Source organism: Phyllostomus discolor, chromosome 8 (assembly GCF_004126475.2).
Source record: "Phyllostomus discolor isolate MPI-MPIP mPhyDis1 chromosome 8, mPhyDis1.pri.v3, whole genome shotgun sequence".
NCBI lineage: Eukaryota > Metazoa > Chordata > Mammalia > Chiroptera > Phyllostomidae > Phyllostomus > Phyllostomus discolor.
The window spans coordinates 29664534-29687503 of NC_040910.2; the positions used below are offsets into that span (position 1 = coordinate 29664534).

At 35.2% G+C, this 22970-nt stretch overlaps 1 protein-coding gene across 9 annotated transcripts in view; it reads right to left on the reverse strand.

Annotated features, from left to right (window-relative positions):
* The window catches only part of NEK1 (NIMA related kinase 1), a 100734-nt gene that overhangs the window by 21841 nt on the left and 55923 nt on the right, over positions 1-22970 (reverse strand). For 6 of the 9 annotated variants that reach the window (XM_036031991.1, XM_036031990.1, XM_036031996.1 and 3 more), the window contains 10 exons: positions 18362-18445; positions 17849-17932; positions 16997-17071; positions 16325-16420; positions 12359-12490; positions 10509-10574; positions 10200-10428; positions 7278-7430; positions 3150-3326; positions 893-1013 (listed from right to left, as the gene is read on the reverse strand). In XM_036031991.1, coding sequence (XP_035887884.1) covers positions 893-1013; positions 3150-3326; positions 7278-7430; positions 10200-10428; positions 10509-10574; positions 12359-12490; positions 16325-16420; positions 16997-17071; positions 17849-17932; positions 18362-18445 — 1217 coding nt within the window. The remainder of the gene's footprint in view (positions 1-892; positions 1014-3149; positions 3327-7277; positions 7431-10199; positions 10429-10508; positions 10575-12358; positions 12491-16324; positions 16421-16996; positions 17072-17848; positions 17933-18361; positions 18446-22970) is intronic. The other 3 variants (XM_028519672.2, XM_028519670.2, XM_036031994.1) reach the window with 1 other exon arrangement.

A 22970-nucleotide genomic window follows, 5' to 3' on the forward strand; every position in this document is an offset into this window, starting at 1 on the left:
TAATTTTGTTTCATTAATCACTCAATATTTTGGACATATTTCCATATAAACAGAGGACTCACAGAAAATAGAAATGAAACAAAGATTTGAAAAGAACTGCTCAATTTCACCAATAATGAGAGAGATAAACAAAGACCTGAAACCAAGATACTATTTCTTATGTATCAGATTGACAAAAATAAAAACACTGACAATAAAAGCTTGGCAAGGTTGTGGGAAAAATATGATGTTTTATATATTCTTTCTGAGAGCATCGATTAGTACAATCCCTGAAGAGAACAATAATTTAATTGTAAATGCAGTTTATGAAAATGTAACTGACCTAGGATTTACAGCTATGTATTTATCCTATAGCTATACTTATATTCATGCAAAATGATCTTATTGAAAGGTATTCATTGCAGCACCATTTGTAATATGAATCCATGGAGGACACACTGAGTTGGGGTACATCCAAATAACGGAATACTAAGTAGACATAAAATAAAAAGAAGTGCTGTATGTATTACTATGAAAAATATTCTCAAGTTGCTGACTAAAAATAAAAAACATGAAAAATACTATGTATATTATACTAACAACTGTATTTAAATTAAGGGAGGTGGACAATATATTTGTTTTTGCTTATGTACATATGAAAAATATCTGGAAGGAGAGAGGGAATTTGCTGGATGGGGGTGAGAGAGGCTTTTTACTTCATGTTTTTAAATACTTGTTGGTTTCTGAACCACATAAATGCAATACCCAAAACTTATATTATTTTTAGAAGGTATTATAATAACAGAATCTAGTGTAATACTAAATTATTATTACCATATTTCTTAAAAGGGAATTTCTTAAAAGGGAAAATGGGACCCAGGTTCTGACATGTAAGAAAAGAGAGGTAACATACTTGGTTTCCCTTGTTTCTTTCATCTCACGAACCCATACGTCAATAACAGGGCAAGGTGAGCCACCACCTTGGTCTGCTTCACTTGGCTCTTGCAGAACTTCTGTCTCCAAGTCATCTGGTTCTGAAAGACAAAAACATAACAAAAAACATATCTCAAAGCAAAATCAGTTTAGAGAAAATGGAATCAATTTCCATAGGTTATCATTGCCTAGTTTTAGGCTAATATATTGATTATAACAAAAAAGTAAAATGTTTTATTTATAGATATTTAATCTTATTATTGTGTTAACTCTGTAGTTCAGCTATTTCTATTTCTGACTTTTTCTTTCACATTTTTCATTGCAATAAAAATACTGAAAAGAAATACTGTACACTGAATTTTCATTAGTATATAAAATTTTCTCTTCCTTAAAATTTCAGTAATATGCAAATTGATTTAAAGAAGGTATCTTTGAGCAACCCAAAAAGAAAAAAAACCCTCCTATTACCCAGACTTTTACAATGGTGTTGAGAACGTAACTGAAGTGCCCTAAATCTAATTTCCTAGACCTTCAAATAACCAGGGCACAACCGCTGTTTTTGGGTGGGGGCCCATTTTTTACCTGGTTGACATTTTCTGACAATGAACAGTATGAGAAGAGCGACTCTTTCTTCATTTGTTGACTTCTCCTTTTCCTCTCCAGCTCATATATCAATGCTATTTTGTTTAAGCCAACATCATCCCCTCTTTTTCCCTGATATTCAGATACTCTTTCCTTCTAGATTTTAAGTTTCCAATTAGCTGTCCTATTTAGAAAGATAACCGATACTGTATCAATCCTTAAATTTCTTAGCTTTTATTCAAATGATTTCTTTGGGTCACTCATACAAGGTAAGCACTTGGGGGAATCCTTTTTTATCTCCTTTTTAATGAACAATTGTTCTCTAGCACCTTAAGCCATATAAGCCTCACTCCGAAAACTAAATCTGTGACTGTTTTGCCTTCAAAGTCTAAAATATTCACCATATGGCTCTTGTTAGAAAAAGTTTGTTGACTTGTGCAGTAGGCTATACAGCCTCTATTCTGTGTTTAATAGTATTTTATGTTTTAAGATAGGCTTAAGCTACCTATTAACTATGATTCTAATGAATAAGACTATGTAAGTTACTGTGGTGAATTAAAGATGGTCACACATACAGCAAGTCTCTGATGTCTTCTTCCTCACCTAGAGGGTCCTGTGTTTCCCTTCCCCTGGTTTGGTCTGGCACTGTGATTGCCTTGACCACCTGAGTATAGCTGGAAGGTTGCTATGTCAGCTCTAGATCTGGCCTTTGAGAGAACTGGCATTGTCCACCTTGGAATCCGGAAGCCAAAGCCACCGTAAAAAAAGTTTCACTGTTCACAAAAGACCACATGGCAAGGCCATGAAACTAAAACTAAGAAAAGGCACCCAGCTGAGCAGGTCCAGGCGAGCCCTGCCAAGACAGAGAGTGACATCATCCTGTACCCCCAGAGGGGCCTGACATTGACAACATCTTTAGACTCTGAGCCAATGTCATAATAAGATGAAGCTTTGAGGGGTAAATGTATTTAGCATGTGGGAGAAATGTAAATAATTTTTGATTAAATGGCAGACTATGGCAGATTACAGATGGCTTCAAGTTCTTTTAACTCTTGTGAGGTGGAGTGTGTTTTGCCGTCTTGTAAATCCAGGCTGCCCTGTGACTGCTCTGACCAATGAAGAAAGACAGAAGTGATGCTGTGCCAGGCTGAGGCTAGCTTTCAGGAATACAAGTAGCTTTTACCTAAGTTCCTGGGAGCCCTGGGCCACCGCATATGGAGCCAGACTGTCTTGCTGTAAAGAGTGCACAGAAAGGCCTGGAAGCTACATGAAAAGGGAGAGGGACCCAGCTCAGCCCAGCCTTCCAGATACTTAAGCCGTTGGAGCTGTCAGACCATCCTGGCTGCCAGCTGAATCCCGCCAAGGTATCCCTGAGACGAAAGCACATAGACTAAAAAAATCACACTAGCCAAGCCTTGATGCAGTTCCTGACACAGAAAATTGTGAGATATAAAAGGGTTGTTAACACGAAGTTTTGGGATGATTTGTTGTGCTATAATAAAAAACCAGGCCAGAGTCTAAAAGTATAAAAATAGTGAATCTAATCTGAGATGAATTACCCAAACGTATACACACATTTTTATGATTCACTTATAAATAAGAAATTAAAGTATTAACAAATTAAATATAGCTCATTTTGACCGGTTAAAACATACCATCCAAATTTCCTTCTGGTTGCAATGACATCTGTGGAGCTATCTCCCTAAATTTTGGGCTGTTTGTCTCAACAGAAGAACCACCAGTAGCTGATATGTTCCTTTCAAGTGAAATACCTTTTGTTTGTTCTTCTCCCATAATTAAGGGTTTGTACTTCTCCCCTTCAGGAGAAATCTCTGAAACAATAAAAATGAAAAATCATGCTACATTTTCAAAGTGACTTGAATATTACCTGTAACAGCATTTGGAGAAAAGTTCAAAAACTGCATTCTTATAACAGGTAACTGGTTAAGCCGTTATATATTAGAAATTAGTAATTAATGAAAGTGCATAATAGCCAAATTTTATTTAAATTATACATAATGATTTCTAGGCTGGCTAGTAAGTGGTTTACTTTTTTCTTCCTTTTAGTGACAATAATATATATGTTACAGTGGTATTTTTGAAATTATTAACTAATTGTTTTTGTTTGTCTCTGGTAGTGCTAGTCACTTCTAATTGCTTAGAAACTCTCCATGCTTTTAACAGATGCCAGGAGAGAATGGATTTACCTCGGAACAACTTACTGCACTTATCTAGAAGATACCCAAGTCTTTCTCTTTCATTTTTTTAAGGTGTCACTTTCTAGCTCACTGACAGACCTTCCCAACACTAATTCTGTCTTACCTGGCTAAGCTGACTTCTGTCCCTACACCAGTAATCTTGCTGGTACCCGGGCTTCTCAGTTCCCCTCCAATGATCTCACGCTCACACCTCAGTCACTCCAATGGTTAGTCATATGTTGGAGACCTTATCATTACCACAGCTCCTCAAAAAGTTCAGTGTTAAATATTCCACCTTCTAATTTCTAACACCCTATCTCTCCCTCTACAACCCCAACTCTAATAAATGTTTCTCCACAAGTACCTACAATGTACTGATCCTACTGCGTCTCCTCTGCCCATCGTCCCCATTAAAATCCATCTAAAGTCCGTCATTACAGTCATTCTCTCTGATAAGTCTTCTACTCACTATGCTCCCATGGCAAAATCCCAGCCCTGTAAAAATTCGATTTTCTGCCTAGGATGTCTTTACACAAATGGTTGAAATGGTGGGAGAAAAACAGAGAACTTTGCTTAGTGGTCTTGACTGCAATTCAGGTAGGCCCTTGGTGTTGCCTGCAGTCATTCTAAAACACTGGGTAGGCAGGAACTGCCCCTGGTTCCACTATCTTCCTTAGGAAAAATGTAGTGTCCAGGGATTTGTAAATCATTTTACCTCTTACTTCTGCCTAGTCAACAGAGAACAAAACCAGTGCTGCTCATATTCTGAAGCATCTTCCCTTCACCACGCCCATCAACAAACTGATTGTGGTAGAGGTCATATCTGTGTATTTACTCATTCAGCCTTATTGTTCTGCTATAAATAATGTCTATTGATATCAGGAACAAGAATGCCAGATAGCATCACTACTAAAGATTATTTTGCAAGGTCTAACAAATGCAGTAAGAAGAAAAAATTCATCTAAATAGCCCTGTTCAGTGGCTCAGTTGGTTGGAGTGACATCCCCCATACCTAAAGATTATGCGCTTGATCCCCAATCAAGGGCACGCAAGGGAGCCAACTGATGAATGTTTCTCACACTGATGTCTCTTCCTCACATCGATGTCTCTCTCCCCCTCCCTCCCTCTGCCTCTCTCTCAACATATCCTCGAATGAAGATTTTAAAAAAATGTAAACTATGATTGAAAAATAAAATTTAAAAAATGCAACAAAAAGAATTCAAGATAAAGTGAAAGATATAGAAAGACAAAGAAGATCCAAAGTACCCACAGTAGAAGTCCCTAAGTAGACTTAAGGAACAAAACAGAAAAGTATAACTTATGAATAATTCCCTAAATTTGGGGGTGGGGAGACAACTACATAAGGAGGAAAACTACAAAACTCTGATGAAAAAAGACCAAAAAAGAACTAAGTAACTGAAGAGATATTCCATGTTTATGGATAGGAAGATTCAGTATTGCCAAGATATTAGTTCTTCCCAATTTGATCTATGGACTCAATGCAATCCAAATCAAAATCCAGGCAAGTTATTTTATGAGTATTGACAGACTGATTCTAAAGTTTGCATGGAGAGGCAAGAGACTCAGAATAGTCCACATGGTATCAAAGGAGAAGAACGAAGTTGGAGGAATGATACCACCCAACTTCACAACTTACTAAAAGCTATAGTAATCAAGACAACATGGTGCTGAAATAAACTAACAGTCCAATGGAACAGAATAGAACTCAGAAATAGACCACATAAATATAGTCAACTGATCTTTTACAAAGGAGCAAAGGCAATTCAATGGAGAAAGGATAGTCTTTACTATACACAATGCTGGACAACTGGATATCCACAGGCAGAAAAAAAAGCATTTAGACACACTTCACAACAATTAACTCAAAACTGACCACAAACCTAAATGTTAAAATGCAAAACTATAAAACTCCAAGGAGATAACACAACAGAAAACCCTGATGACCCTGGGTTTGGCAAGGACTTTTTATTTTATTTTAAAGATTTTATTTATTTATTTTTAGACAGAGGGGAAGGGTGAGAGAAAGAGAGGGAGAGAAACATCAATATGTGGTTGCTTCTTGTGTGCCCCACACCAGGGACCTGGCCCACAACTCAGGCATGTGCCCCGACTAGGAATCAAACTGGTGACCCTTTGGTTTGCAGGCCAGTGCTCAATCCCCTGAGCCGCACCAGCCAGAGCTGGCAAGGACTTTTTAGATATAACCACAAAGGCAAAATACATGAAAGAAAGAATTAATAAATTGTATACACTTCATTAAAATTAAAAACTTTTGTTCTGCAAAAGACACTGTTGAGAGATTGAGAACACAAGCCACAGACTGGGAAAAATTATTTGCAAAACATGTAAACACATAAAGGACTGTTAAACAAAATATATAAGAATTCTTAAAACTCAACAATAAGAAAACAAACAACTCAATTTAAAAATGGGCAAAAGATATGAACAGTCACCAAAAAAAAAAGCATACAGATGGCAAGTAAGTATATGAAAAGAAGCTCCACATAATGTGCCATCAGGGAACTGAAAACTACTGGGATACTGCCACACATTTATCATGAGGGCTAAAATTCTGCAGACGTGGAACAGGGACTCATTCATTTCTGAGGGGAGCGAAAACTAGAAGAACCACTTTGTTAGATAGTTGGACAGTTTCTTACAAAACTAAACATACTCTTACCATACGATTCAGCAATCATACTCCTTAGTATTCACTCAAATGAACTGCAATACTATGTCCATACCAAAACCTGCACACAGATGTTAAATCAATGTAACTTGTCATTGCCAAAACTTGGAAGCAACCTCGATGTTCTTCAATAGATGAAGAACACACAAACTGTGGTATATCCTTACAATACAGTATTATTCAGCACCAAAAAGAAATGAGCTGTTGAACTACAAAAAGACATAGAGGAACACACATTCATGCCTAGACTCCTTTTAATCCACACTCATGCCTTTTCTCCTTTTAACATTAACATGTGTTAACATTAACACAATGTTAAAAGATACTACATTCAACTTCCTCTTCATTTGAATAACCTGTTCAATTTGAAAATACTTATTTCATATGCAGATACTTGTTTATGCATAGTTATAATACCAAGAGCCAACACACTCATGGATCATAAATGCTTTCCACACAAGAGCTCACCCTCCTGTCCTAGGACGTCTGTCTGTCATACCCACTACAGGTATCTTTTAGTGTTTTAGTCAACCTAACGCTTGAGTCCACCTGAAAACATACACCATTCATTTCAGCACAATGCTCCTACGTCTTTCTTAACATAAAACATCATTCTGACTATTCTACTTTTCTGGTTCCCCCGTCCACATTTCCTTTTCCCTTTATCTTTAGATCCCATCCAAGTTATAGCAGATGAAAACTTAAGACTACCATTTGAGATAATTCCCCAGAAAATAAAACTATTCTTCATCTAATTAGAAAATTACTATAACAAAACAAATTCTATTACAATTTACTTAGCCATATCTTAAAAATACCATTTATTTTTTAATGATATTACTTCCAGTGTAGAAAAACAACTAGTTTGTGCTTACCGCTGGTCATGGTCATATTTTCTAACAGTTCTGTCTGAAGTTGCAGTTCAGCTTCTCCAAGTACCTTTAGAACAGAATCTGTAGGGCTTTTCCCCCAGACTTTTCGCGGTGATCCTCCAGGATCTAATTTAATAACTTCTCCTACTGTGTGTTCTATAAAAAAAAGAGATACAATGAAATAATATAATACTGCATTATAAGGCAGATTTGAGGTCTTCTATTCAACTGAGTGTTTCTTGAGGCACAAAGACCACATGATGGTGGTGCCTAAAAAAGGACTTGCAGGGGATGAACAATGACTGACAGAAAGAAGGGAAGCAACTGATATGAGTAATGAGAGGCATCTATCTATAATTGCTTTTTAAATACTAAGGAATTAAACTCTAGTTTTGGACTATAAAAATAGAAAAAACATGTATGTTTCTATAAAATTTTTACTTGAGAAATTGAAAAAAAAAAAGAAACCTAAGAAAATTGAGCAATTATTTGGATTACAGAACAGATAAGATACAAATTAATATTTTTCTATGAAAGTAAATGAAGAGAAATAGAAAACAAATCCTAAGATTAAGGCACTTGTGGATTAAAAGGAGAAAAGTATATCTAAGAAATTTTGTTTTATTTTATCTGTCTTAAGGAGGCAACTGACTTTTGACAATCATAATTTTGAGTACACTTTAAAAATAAAATTTAGGAAAGCAAAAAATGGAAAGTTATCTATTGAGGTTTAAGCCTTTAAAATGTTAATACATTTAGCAGCAATAGGTAGAATATAATTTAAAATATTATAGGATATAAGTCATATAAACTTTCAATGGTACCCAAATACTGATTAACAAATTTTTGTGTACCAGTTCCATGAAAGTAAGTACCTGCTAATTTGGCAGTTTGTACAGCCAAAATTATTATTATCAGGGAGCCAATTTTTTTTTTTAAAATGTAGTTAAAAAGAGTAGAGAACCCCAAAACAGACCTAGGATTTACAGCCACTTGGTGTTCGAAAAAAATGTCAAAGCAATCTATTAGAGGGGTGGTCTTTTTAACAAATGAAACTGGAAAACTGAATGTCCACATGAAAATATATCTGCTTCATCCCTTTTGATGCAGGGAGGGAAAACCAGGTAGAATTCGCTGTCTCTCTGAGCAGGGTTGACAGAACTGGATGTCCATGGTGACAGGTAAAACAGAGAACTTGGGAGAACTGTAGACTCCTTTTGTGTTTCAAGGTGAATACTGATTAGCACAAGAGTGAAAAAATTACTGTAGTCTAGAAAAGAAGAGCACCCGAAAGGAGCAAAACTTGGAGTTTACACAGGACCAGAAATAGTTCCTCTTCCCACTAGCCAGAAAAGGAAGTCTTATAATTCACAAGGCATCAAGTAAATTACTCAGAAAGGTTTTCGACTCAGTAAAGGGGGAAAAATTAGCCACAGGCTAAACATTGTTCTGGTTCCACCTAACAGTGCTGTTTGTCACTAACAATTGTCACTATGACTAAAAGCAAGAGATAAAGGGTCAAGCTATTTACAAGTAAGTGAACTGTGCCTTGGAATTAAAAAAAAAAAAGGGTTACAGAATCATAAAAATATATAGCACGTATCAAAGTAAAATTAACTGTTTGGCCTCCAAACAAAAATTACCAAGCCTGTATAGAAACAGAAGAATTCAACTTATAATAAAGAGAAAAAAAAGTCAACCAATCAAGCCCTGGCTGGGTAGCTCAGTTGTTTAGAGCATCATCCTAATATGCCAAGATGGTGGGATTGCTCTCTGGCTGGGGCACACACAAGAAGCAACCAATGAATGCACAGTAAGTGGAACAACAAACTGATGTTCTTTCTTCCTCCCCTCATTCATTTCTCTCTCTCAAGTCAATAAGTTTTTTTAATTAACTAATCAAAACCAACCAGAAAATGACAGAGATGGTATAATTAGTAGATAGGAATTTTTACAATTGTCACTATGACTAAATTATCTATGTTCAACAAATTAGAGACAAGACCAATGATTATAATTAGAAAAAGAAAAAACATTAACAAGATCCATACTGAACTTCTAGAAAGGAAGGCTGGAAAAAATAATGGCAATTTTCCAAATCAGATGAAAACTATATATTCACAAATCCAAGAAGCTCAACAAAGCCCATGCAAGAGAAAGATGAAGAAAATGGCACAAAGGTACATCATAATCAAATCTACTGAAACCAAGGCTTAGGGGAAAAAACCTAAAAAGCACTGAGGAAAAATGAGACAATTCATACAGAAGAACAAAAAATAATAATAAAAGAAGACTCTCATCAATTTGTTGTTCCACTTATTTATGCATTCATCAGTTAATTCTTGTCTGTGCCCTGATTGGGGATTGAACCCACAATCTTGGCATATCAGGATGACCTTCCAATCAAATGAGCAACCTGGCCAGGGCCAATCTTTGCTATTTCTTTTTTATCCTCATATGAAGACATTTTTCTTTCTCATTGTCTTTTTTTTTTTTTGAGAGACAGAGACAGAGACAGAGAGAGAAGAGAGTGAAGAGAGAGAGGAGAGAGAGAGAGAAAGAAAGAGAAAGAGAGAGAGAGAGAGAGAGAGAGAGAGAGAGAGAGAGAGAGAGATCTCAATTGGTTGCCTTTTTATATGCATCCCGACACCTGGGATTGAATTTGCAAACTGGGTATGTGCTGTGACCAGGTTGGAGGCCACAAACTTTCAGTCTACTGGACGGAGCCTCAACAAAATGAGCCACATGGGCCAGGGCAATCTTGGTTGTTCTTAAGGTTGAATACTTTTTCCCATTTTCCACATATACGTGAAATTCTTCTAGCTTCTTTCGATCCTTCTGAAGTGTTCTTTCCTTCAGAATGTCCGATCTACATGTTTACATGTGTGCTAGACCAAAACAGGATACAAATACTTTTAGACTTACTGTCAGCTGCGAAGAAGGACGTATCCAATGTAAACTCATCCAGAGGAATCACAAGTTGACCTCCTGCCTCCCATTTCTTGCGATCAGATGAAACTGACTTTTCTTTTTCATGCTTTTTGTCATCTTCGTGAACAACTGCTTCACCCATATCGGAGTGGTACTTCTTCCCTTTTTCATCTTCTTGAGCTTTAAGATTTTGATTTAGTCTACGCAGTATTTCTCGCTTACTCTAAAACAGTTAAAATGCTGTATTTTATGATGTATATGATTAAGTAAAATGGCAGAGAAAACAATTAAAATTGTACCTACTGAAATAGCACTGCTCATCTTTTGAGTTTCTTCTGAGCTTTCCTGGGTATCAGTTAAACTTCTGTCCTTTAAATACAGATTGTTTCAGAGTAAGAAATAATGTTATTTTAAAAGTCTACCTTAAAATTTTAGATATTTTTATTACTTTTGTTTTTCATTAAATTGCTCCTGGTGAAATTATTTTATTCCTGTAAATGTTAACACAACTTCCTTTATTATCAGCAGTGAGAAACAGTTAAATATGATCAAGTAATAGACTAAATATATAGTAAAAGGGCCAATTCTCAATTATTTGTCATATTTTTGGATTACGGATCACATATTCAACTATATGATGAATAAAGTAATTCAAGATAGGCTGTGTTATTTTGACACTTTCTTTGTTTCATGTCCATATATACATTTTTTTTAAGCAAACTTACTAAACATAATTGAAAATTGGCTTTTTTCCCTAAGCAAAGATAGTAACAATAGTGAGTTCTGAGTCCCATATACTAATGATAATATAAATTCTGTCTTCTGTTAGTAAAATCATAGCAATCTTAGACACCTAGAATTTTTAAGTATATAAAAAGAAGAAATTAGTAGTTATGAAAGCAAAGGTATCTGGAAGACTCAGTTTATGGAAGAGCAATTTTCAAAGTTTTAAGTAAGTAATATTTACCAAGAAAACACATAAAGAAAAAAACATTTAGTTGCATGGATTACCTCAACTTGTAGTATTTGAGAAAATACAAAAAAGTATAGTGGTCATTTTTAAAGCAATACAGGAATGAGACAAAGAGCATTTTACCCAGTAAAGTAGTCAGGAATTAGCAGTCGCTACAACCAGAGAGATGAACAGCTACTTGAGATGTGAGACTGGGTACCAGGAGGGGGACCACACAGTGGTATCTAAAGTTGAAGTGAACAATGTAGCACATGCAAAGTCGTTATCAGAAAGATAAGAAACTAAACCTACTTGAAGAACAATAGTTTCTTCTATCAAGTTCTTGAGAGTGACCAAGAAACTTGTATTTATATTTTCCTACTCAGTCTTGTTTTCAAGATAAACACTGAAGTGTAAAATTGATGTGCCAATAACACCAGTGTTTTCTACAAAAAATTAGTGAAACTTAGCAATCACAAGGCACAGACATTAATTGACAGGAAAGGAGAAAATCAGGTTAATATGTTATATTACATGATTCAGGAGACTTTTTTCCCTTCTGTCTGATGAATTCTAGACTGAAATTCCACATCATGAGCCCATTTCCCTTATCCTAAGAACAGACTTTTCATACTTTAAATGAATACCTGACACATACTTCAGAGTGTAAACTCTGTACTTGCCTATATATCTGTGTTTTACATATGGCATTACAGAGATTCAGAAATAGAAGGTAAAAGAAATAATTGATGTATTAAATATAATTATAGAGAGTCTACTAACACTTGCTATGCCAAAAAAAAATTAAAATAAATGTAAATATGTCTTAAACTTTATGTCCTAGAATTACTTTAAGTACCAAGACATTATGTCTTAAAAGTGAATCTTTGTTAACTGGGAGCTGGGGCATAAAAATGTATTCGCTTTTATTTTTGGTATATTTGTGTATATATTTTATTTGTTCAATATTTTAAAGTAAAAGAGAGAATCATTTTAATATGGTTTTATCTACCAGGTGGTCCTAGACATAAAACTTACGAGCAGCAAAGCTCTAATATTTAGAGTACATGCACAAAAATCTTAAGTAGTAATTTTTTCCTAAAAAAAAGCAAGGGAACATTAGAAATTAATATAGTTTCATTAAATTTAATCCTTTAATAATTGTTTGACTTGAGGGAGTTCTAAATTTTAGGAAACTTACCATACCCACTTCTTTCAAAGCTGAAGTCACAGAAATAACAGATCTCAGCTGGTGCTTTGATGGAGAGCCACATACTTCATGCTGCCCCGAAGGAGGAGACACATCAGAACCCTTTACTCCTTTCGACACCAACTATAATAGAGAATTTAAATATACATTGGGAAATTTATATTTGCATGAAGAGATAAAAGGTGTACATAAAATCACTGTTTTTTTATATATTATCCACAGTAGTTTTTTTTTATTCCTCCATTTTCATAATGCAAGGCAATGTGCTAGGTCTTGAAAGATCAGTGAATAAAGAAAAATATCTCAGGCCTCAGCTATAAACAAAATTATGTGTTATGTAGAACTAAGTAATTCCTTGCCACTGCATTACAATGTTTCATAGAACGAGCTTAAAAAACAAATGGGCTTCTAAAAGACTAAATATTAGTCCTCTCACTTTTATTTTCATCAATTATATTTTGTGGGGAAAAATTATACTTATTAATCTTATACTTAAAAAATACTTCTGCACCCTGGCTGGTGTGGCTCAGTGGGTTGAGCACTGGCCTGGGAACCAGAGTCGCCAGTTCAATTCCTAGTCAGGGCAGATGCCTGGGTTGCGGATCAGGTGCCCAGTAGGGGGCACTTGAGAGGCAATCACATATTGATGTTTCTCTCCCTCTTTCTCCTTCCCTTGCCCTCTCTAAAAATAAATAAATAAAATCTTTTTAAAAAATGCTTCTGCAATTTGTACAATTTTGATACAATCTTCTTAAAGTTTAAATGTCAATCACCCAACAGAAGAGCCCCCATTATAAAACTGTCAACACAGAATGGAAGAACTAATAGGTATAGTGAATATTTATGTCATTAAAATATCATTTGTTGGCTCTGGCTGGACAGCTCAGTTGGTTGGAGTATCATCCTGTACACCAAAAGGTTGCGGGTTCACTTCTGGGCACATACCTAGGTTGCAGATTTGATGCCCAGTTGGGGTGTGTACAGGAAACAACTGATCGATGTTTCTTTTTCATATCAGTGTTTCTGTCTCTACCTTCCCCTCTCAAATCAATAAACATATCCTCAAATGAGGATTTTTAAAAAATTGTAACAAAGATAATACATTGACCTGAACGTTTCATAGCTCAAGGTTAAAAAAAACAAATTGTTTTAGGGGCCTTTTATTCTAGCCATTTTATCACCAGGTTAAAAAAAACTCAAGACTTTTCCATAAAATGTTTTTTAATTATCAATGTAAAACTGAATTTATTTTATGTCACTAATACTATCTGCTAAAAAATTAACCAGCAGTGCCACCAAATGACAAAACTCAAAATTTTACCAAATACTGAAGCCAGGTTTACAAACACATGAAACTGTTAGTTTACCCTACTCTTGATGCATAGATAAATACAAATACTATTTCATCTGTCTATACTGAATGATTAATAAGGGTTTAATGTATGTTAGAAAAACATTAAGTGACCTGATTTTATATTGTGAATACAGAGCAATTCCACATGCAATTTTGTATAGCTAAAGGTACGTCAATGGCCAAATTTTATCAAATTCATAGAACTCTTGTCTCCAAAGAACCAAAAATATAAAAATATTTGCATTTAAAAAGTTTTTCTGAACCAGTATTGCTACAGCGCATTTACACCAATGTCTAAAAGAAAGAACAGCCCAAGGCAGCAGGAAGCGGGCAGTGTTTCCGCCCCAGGGAAAGCCTACAGACCTGTATAGCAGGTCCACAGAACAGGAGAAAGCAGCAGGAATGAAATACCAAAAAAGGTAATTGAAACCAAATATGAACTCATCATATCAAAATACAGTCTAACTTACCTGACAGAATTTCTCTAATTCTATTTTTCATTGAATTTTGATTACTAAATACATTGTATGCTTTTTAAAAATTGAGTATCTTTCTTATATGTTTCACTCACAATATGAGCATATATGTTAGCTGAGAAAGGCAACTCTATATTATTTTACAGAAAAAACCCTATCATCATACATGAAAATTTTTCCATATTAAACTCCTATTTAGTACTACAGTTTTTGCCATTAAATATGTCAGGGAGAAGAACTTACAAAATTGGATATATGTGCCAAAAGATTTAATAATTAAGGCTGTAATTCTTACCATTTGTTAGATCAAAGACACTTTTGAGAATCCAATGAAAGATATGTAGTCTTAATGAAGAAAAATGAAACAACATACATACAAACTTTTAGCTAACATTTCAGAAAGTTCAATAATGCTAACTTCAACTCTACCTTACTATATGTAACAGAGAAATGAATAAAGCATATCCATTAAAGACAGGAAGAAAATATTATCCCTGTTCTTATTTAACATTGTCCCAGAAGTTCTGGCCAATGCCGGTAAGAATAACATGGTAATACAAGGTACACTTTAATAAAAAGCAGAAGTAATTAAAGTGTAGTGTGTAAGAATAAAGACTTTGACACAGGGTAGAACCAGGTTCAAATCCCTGTTCAGCACTTACTGGAAATGTGACCTCACCTAATTGTTTTATCCTTTCTATATCTGCCTTGTAAAGTTGCAAAGATTAAACAAAGCCATACACGTGCCATGGTTATAATGTGCCTGGCATACAGTAAACAAAAAAATTGTAGGAATTACTGTTATGACGTATACCATGACTACTTGCCAATTATATAGTCTCATGCTACAAGCCCATAAAATTAACTGAAAATTGGTAGAATAGGTAAATTCACTGCACAAGAGATAAGCAAAAATCCCCAAACAAGCAAAAAACAAAAACCCAGTAATTTCTCTATATATCCGCAATATTCTGTCAGAAAAAGAAACCTATAAATACAGAAATGGAATTTTAAACTGTCAATAAATAATCCTTATAAGAAATATTACAACATGAATTTAAAATGATCAAAATGATGCTGTAAGAGATATAAAAGAAACAATTAGTGACTTCAGATATTTAACATGTTCCTGGATAAAGATTATTATAAACATACCAGTTCCTCTTAAACTAATTTGTATATTTAAGATAATACTGATCAACATTCCCACAGTATTTAAAAAAAAATTACCCTAAAATATATCTGATAAAGAAAAAGAGAGCAAGCCATGGTCAGGTAGATCAGTTGGTCAGAGCATCATCCTGATATGTCAAGGTCGTGGGTTCAACCCCTAGTCAGGACACATACAAGAATCAACCAATGAGTGCCTAAATAAGTAGAACAACAAATCAATGTTTCTCTCTCTCTCTCTCCCCTCCTCCCTGCCTAAAATCAATAAATTAAAAAAAGAGAGAGAAAAAGAAATGAGGGATGAACTGTATTAGAAATGAAAATATAGCCCTGGCTGGCGTAGCTCAGTGGATTGAGCTCAGGCTGTGAACCAAAGTGCCGCAGGTTCAATTCCCAGTCAGGGTACATGCCTGGGTTGCAGGCCATGACCCCCAGCAACCGCACATTTATGTTTCTCTCTCTCTTTCTCCCTCCCTGCCCTCTCTAAAAATAAATAAATAAAATCTTTAAAAAAAAGAAAATATATTCTAAATGCATAATTACTAATACAATGTGGTACTGGTAAAACAAAGAATGGAGAAGAAAGTATAATGCATCTATACTAGAGATTCATTCTCTAGTATATACAAGAATTTATTTTAAAGGTAACACTATAAATCAGTGGCGGAAGGAAACTGTAGCCATTATGTGACACTGGGACTTTGATTAGCTACTTGGCAATAATAAATAAGTTAGGTTCTCACCTTAAATCAAACCCCCAAATATTTTCCATATACATCATCTTAGATGAGAAAGAGAGAGAGACAGAGCAATGGAGAAAAGAGCAGGAGAAGGGAAGAGAAAGCAAGAACTAATAAGAATTCAAAAAGACAAAAACAGAGTTACAAAATTATAATGCTGACATACTACCCATAAGAGATACAAGAGCATTAACACAACCAGGGTTAAGCATCTTACATGCTCTTCCCACACTTTCTTTTCTCTCTCGTATGCTTCCTTTCTCTTCCGCTCCAATTGTTCTTTTAGAACAGCAGCACGTGCACTTGCTTGGGCCTGAAAATAAAAACAACGAAGTAAGTTACCAGAAAGAAGGGCATAAGGTATTTTTTTAGTTTTTTAGGTCTATAAAGATACTTATTTATTAGCCAAAAAAGAAGTGTGTGCGTGTGTGTGGTGTTTCAGAATAAAAATGTAAGCTCACTCCATATCCCAGCCCCTACACCAGGGCTCAACAAACAGCAACTGCTCAATAATGCTTGTTGAATGGAAATAAATTCACGTCCATTCTAACAGAAATACAAATGTAAAAATTTAAACTATAATTATTATACATGAACCTCACTTTTCTTCATAGAAATGACAATTTATATCTTTAATTTTTAAGGTTACCATTTTTTCATTTTAAGGTTACTTGTGTGATAATTTCATATATTTATGCCACAGTTTAATCAAATTTCTCTCCATAAATATGATATAAAGTATGAAATAGTGCTGTTTTTCAGAAACCCAAAAGTGAGAGATAAAGGGAAAAGAAAATTAAAGCAAGAGAATAGGTGACTGAACTACAAAAGACAACACATTCTCTATCTTAGATTTCAATTTTCTAAGAAAACTCTTTCTAGTCTCTACCTTAAAAACTTCAACCTTTTTACGCCTGGTGTCAGCTTCCCCACTTCCTTGTCCTTCAGAATTATCAACTTCTCTCTGTAAAATAAGCAGATAAGCAAACCACTTAGGATAGAACCTCAAATTCGGTGCAGAGCTCTTTGGAAGAGAATATGAATAAACCTGAAACCTGTATAACTTTTTAAATCAATGTCACCTCAATACATTCAATAAAAAGGAAAAAATAAAACAAAACAAAAATATGTAAAATGATAAATTGTTCAGTGTTACTAATTTTTTCTCACAGCTACATGTGAACTCTTCACCACTATCAACGCTTAAGGAAAATGGGGGAAAAGACACAAAGAGAATGATAGAAAATGTTCCACTTGCCCTGGCCAGGTGGCTCAGTTGGTTGGAGCATTGTCCTGTGCACCAAAGGGTTGTGGATTCAATTCCTGGTCAGGGCACATATCTAGGTTGTGGGTTTGACCTGTTTGAGACACGCACAGGAGGCAACCGATCGATGTTTCTCTCTTACATTGATGTTTCACTCTCTCTCACTCCTTTCCTCCTTCTCTAAAATCAATAAACTTGTCCTCGAGTGAGGATTAAAAAAAAAAAAAAGAAAAAGAAAAGAAAATTTATCATTTTACATGCCCATGGGTACTACTTATATTTTCCTCTTAGAATTCCTCTGGAACAAGTAAATGGTCTTATCAATTTAAAATAAGATTTACTTTATCTTCATGTATAGTTTTGTGGTCTTTCACTGTCTTAATCAGATTTTGTTTTGTGTTCATGGCACAACATTTTTAATCTTAATCTATTATAACATCAATTACTTTTTTAAAAATTGATTTTCACTCAACTTGCCTTTTCACCACGAAGTTTGGCTCTAATTTGTTGGCGCTCATTGAAATTCTGCAATCTTATTTGTCTCAGCCTTGCAAGATAAACCTATAAGGAAGGAAAAAAAACGCAACATGTTAATTTAAAAGAAAAACCACCATTTTTACTGTTAAATTATTTTTAAATTAAAGAAAAAGGTTAATTGAATACAAGAAATAAAAGTTTTGAAATCTGGTTAATGGACATATAATATTAGCTTTCGAGTTTTTAATTTAGATCAACTTATTTCTGAAAAGAAATACACTGTAATTACAAATTTTTAATTTTATCAAAAGAAAAGAAATTGAACTCAATACTGAATAACAGTTATGGGGCAAAATTATGACACGGTATATCAGTCAAAAAAAATATTAACAGGTCCCTATAGACCTACAAAATCCTTGAGTTATTGTTAAGCATTTAAACCATGCAGGAAAGGAAGGCAAAAAACTCAAAAATGGCTATGTGACAGAGGCAGCGAACATGCGGGAAGCATACCTCTTCCTCTTTGTTTCTTGGCTTCCCTCCTCTTGAAGAGCTGGGCCTGCCTCCATACATAGCTGCCAGGTTTTGCAGGATTCCCTGTTCATCATTTAATGTACTAAGTTTAAAGAATGACTAAGGCTACATCAGCATCTTACCTAGGAATATCCAGGTGCCATTTTATTTCTTTTGGTAATTCCGATCATTTATTTCTAGCTGATAAACTGATAACAAACCCTGGCATTTTCCTGTACCAATTTAACCAACATATTCAGCGACAACAGAAGGAAGCAATTAAACCTCACATGTAATTATTTGAAAGAGACCAGCTATGTTTTTATTAGCCTCTTGGGAGGCTAGCTGATCCCCAAATCAAACTTTTCCTCTACAAAGGGCCAACCATTTCTACGTGTTTGTTTATATACTGAACACACAATCACAATATAAAATATTTGATCTTAAACTCTTTGCCTTGGGCATGTCCTATTACTGTACCACGAATGATCACATTCAATCACAAACTGATTCATTTTTAAACAGTTTATCATAAACATGAAAATTACCTTATTAGAATTATCCTTCAATAAAAGTATTAGATTGTTGAATTATCCATTTTCTCTTCTTTTGGCACACAACTACGCTTCTTGTTCCCCCTAATTAGAAAAATCTTCAGTCCTACTTCCCCATCTAATATCTTTTTATCAGCTTATTGAAAGTGTACTTTTTATACTCATTGCCTCCATTTTCCTGCTTGCCACTTATTTTTTTAACCCACTACCATCTATTTTCTGATCACACTATGACTAAAAATTTTCTTTATTTTTTAAAAGATTTTATTTATTTATTCTTAGAGATGGGAAGGGAAGGAGAAAGAGGGAGAGAAACATCAATGTGCAATTGCCTCTCATGTACCCCCTACTGGGGACCTGGCCCACAACACAGGCACGGGCCCTGACTGGGAATTGAACCGGCGACCCTTTAGTTCACAGGCTGGTTTAGTCCACTCAGTCCACTGAGCCACACCAGCCAGGGTGAAAATTTTCTAAGGTTATCTTTGACCTCTAGTTCACAATTCAAATAGACCCTTTTGAGCAAATTTTGCAATTAACATTTCCACTGGAAATTAGTTTGGACTAATCTATTTAATTTACATAAGTATTTTTTCTCTCATAAAAATCATGTATGTCCACTATAGAAAATTTAATAAGAATATATATAGCATTCATAATTCTACCATCCTGAAAGGCAAAGTTTAAGAATATTACCTTCTGAATTTCCTTCTATGCATATGTATGAATATGTATATTTATTTTTACAAAACTTGAATTTTACTGTATTAATTAACATTAATATTCTGAGTTTCTTTCCACATTCGATATCCTTAAAAACATTATTCATGCCCTGACTGGTATGGCTCAGTTGTTTGGGCCTCTTCCCGCATGGTGAAGGGTCAGCATGTGCCTGGGTCAGGGCACATGCCAGGATGCAGGTTCGGTCTCTGGTTGGGGTGTGTGCAAGAGGCAACCGATGAATGCTTCTCTCTAACATCAATGTTTCTCTCCATCTCTTTCTCCCTTCCTTCCCCTCTCTCTAAAATAAATCAATCAAATCTTTAAAAAACATTATTCTTAGCTGACTATATAATATTCCACTAAATAATGAATTATAATTTACACATTAAAAAATTGTCTCTTTCAGCATTTAAAACAATTCTCTCTCCTGAGATCTTCCAATCTTCACTATTTTTTATAGGATCTTTTCTTTCCTGGCTCATTGATGTCAATATTTTCTATAGATTCGTTCTCTGGCCCACCTTTTCTTCTCATTCCCAGGCTTTAACATATGTTGCCAATTCCCAAATCTGAACCAACCTCACAGTCCTTATCTCTGAAACTTCTTCTGTATATAAGCAACTGATATCTGGACAACTCCTCTCTTATGTAGCAAAGCTTCCTCAAATAATGTATAGATGTGACTTCATCATTCTTTTTGCTATATGAGCTTATTCCTATTTCAGTTATTGATCACAACCAGTCACCCCAGTCAGAAGGCTGGGAGTTACCTTTCTCTCTTTCTCTTATGTCAAATACAAATGACTACCAAAGTACTAATTCTACCTCCTGCTGGCTCTGTAATTTATCCCTAGTTTCTGCCTTAGCTCAGGCTCTCTTTTTTTCAACTCCTGGATTTCCAGAAGAGCTTCCTAACTTACTATCATACCTCTGGTCTCACATTCCCCTAGTGTATTCTCTACAAGGAGGCAGTGTAACCTTCCCAATATTCTCTTTCGCATTGAGTCCCACATGAATCCTGCAATGGTTTCATTACATTCAGGGTACATTCCACATTTTGTTGAATGGCACATAAACCATCTCCTGTCTTACCTGTGCCACTCGCTGCTCAATCTATAACATCTACATTCTAGCCATGGCAACTGCTTGCAGTTTGTGGACTAGGCCATGATCTCATCTTCTTAAAATGGCTAACTCACCTTCTAAAAGGCAAACCAACGTCTCACCCTGGAAAGCCTTGCCCATGCCTCCTTTAGTGAGTTAGGTGTGACCTACCATACCACTTTTTATATGTGTCTCCTGTAGTAGCACTCAGTAGTGTGCTAGAGCAGCAGGATGCTATGATGGTGGGAACATGGACTACAACAGACTGTGAAATCTGTCAGTTCACATTTTGGTCAATGAACCTAAGCACTGCTAACCTTCAGCAAAATCACTTAAGCTTGCAGTAAGACTGGCATAACAATACCACCTACTTCATGGGTGGCCCAGAACAAAAAGTGTTACCCTAATTGCACGTTCCGCCTTTCTCCTCCTGCCCACTCAGTTTCTTCCCCTCTTCAAGATCTTGGCAATTACTTGAGCTTTTGGGAAGTAGGTCAGAGATGGAGAAGGCGGGGGTAAAACAAGGAGTAGGCAGCACTGGGCAAAGACATGAGGTGAACTCTGGAAACATGTATGGGAGTATCTACAGAGGTACAGGGAGTGGGTGGCAAACTGAATATGGCTATTGATTATATCTTTCCTTCATGGTATTTGAAAAATACAAGTAAACATAATCTGAGTTACTTTGAAGTAACCTTTTTAACATTTATAGTTTGAAATATGAAAGGCATAAAGTACAGGGGTGTTGTGTGCATCTTTTATCTAGTCTCTCCCAATTTCATCATCTTGCAAGACTATAGTACACTATAGACATGAGGAAACTAGCAATGGTAGAAACCACAAAGACTGATTTCACCAGTTATACATGAACGCATTTGTGTATCCATTTATCAGTGCAATTTTATCACACATATAGCATTGTGCAACCACCACTGTCACCAAGATACTTAATTGTACCATTGCTATAACACTTCATAGCCCTACTTACTACTCCTATCCCTAACACCCATGAACTATTAATCTGTTCTCCATCTCTACACTTCATAAATTTTACATATATAGAATCCTACAGTATGTGTCCTTTTGTGACTGTTTTTACTCAGTATTATTTCCTTGCAGTCCATCCAAAGTATTAGACACATTTAATCAATGGTTCATTACATTTTACTGCAAACCATTATACCATGGTACAAATATAGCATAATTTGTTCATTCATTAATCCACTTTAGCACATCTGGGTAGTTTAAGTTTTGAGCTATTAAGAGTCAAATTGCCAAGAACACTCAAATACAGATTTCTAAATGAATATAAATTTTCCATTCTCTGGGACATACGCTCAAGAGTGGAATTACATCCTCTTGGTGTGGTAAATCCATTTTTAATTTCAAAAGGAACTGCCAAACTATTTTGCAGTGTGGCTACATCATTTTACATTTCTACCAGCAACATATGGGTGATCCAGTTTCTCCGCATCCTTGTCAGCATTTGGTCTTAGCATTATTTGTTATTGTAGCCATTCTGATAGATGTGTAGTAGTACATTATTGTGGTAATAATTTGCATTTTCCAAATGGCTAATGATATTGAACATCTTTTCATGTGTTTATCTGCCACCTGTAGATTGTCTTTAATAAAGTGTTTTAAAATTTTTTTTTAAAAATTGAGTGTTTAGAACTCATATTCTGAGTTCTTTGTTTTTAATGGTGAGTTGGGTGGTTCTTTATATATTCTAGGTATACAGTCCTTTGTTTCTCCCTACCTGTAATTTGTTTTTTCTTCCTCTTTTTTTTAAAGATTTTATTTATTTATTTTTAGAGAGGGAAGGGAGAAAGACAGAGAGAGAAATATCAATGTGTGGTTGCTGGGGGCCATGGCCAGCAACCCAGGCATGTGCCCTGACTGGGAATCGAACCTATGACACTTTGGTTCGCAGCCCATGCTCAATCCACTGAGCTACGCCAGCCAGGTCTTCTTCCTCTTAACATGGTCTTTCACGGAGCAAAATTTTATAATTCTCATACAGTCCAGCCTATCGAGTTTTTCTTTTATGGACTGTGATTTTCGTGTCATGTCTAAGAACTCTTTATCTAGTCCTAGGTCCTGAGATTTTCTTAGGTCTTTTTATAGAAGTTTTATAATTTTATGCTTTATATTACAGAACATCTGTTTTGAGTTAATTATTTTATAAGGTGTGATGTTTAGATCAAGGTTTATATTTTTGCCTACGG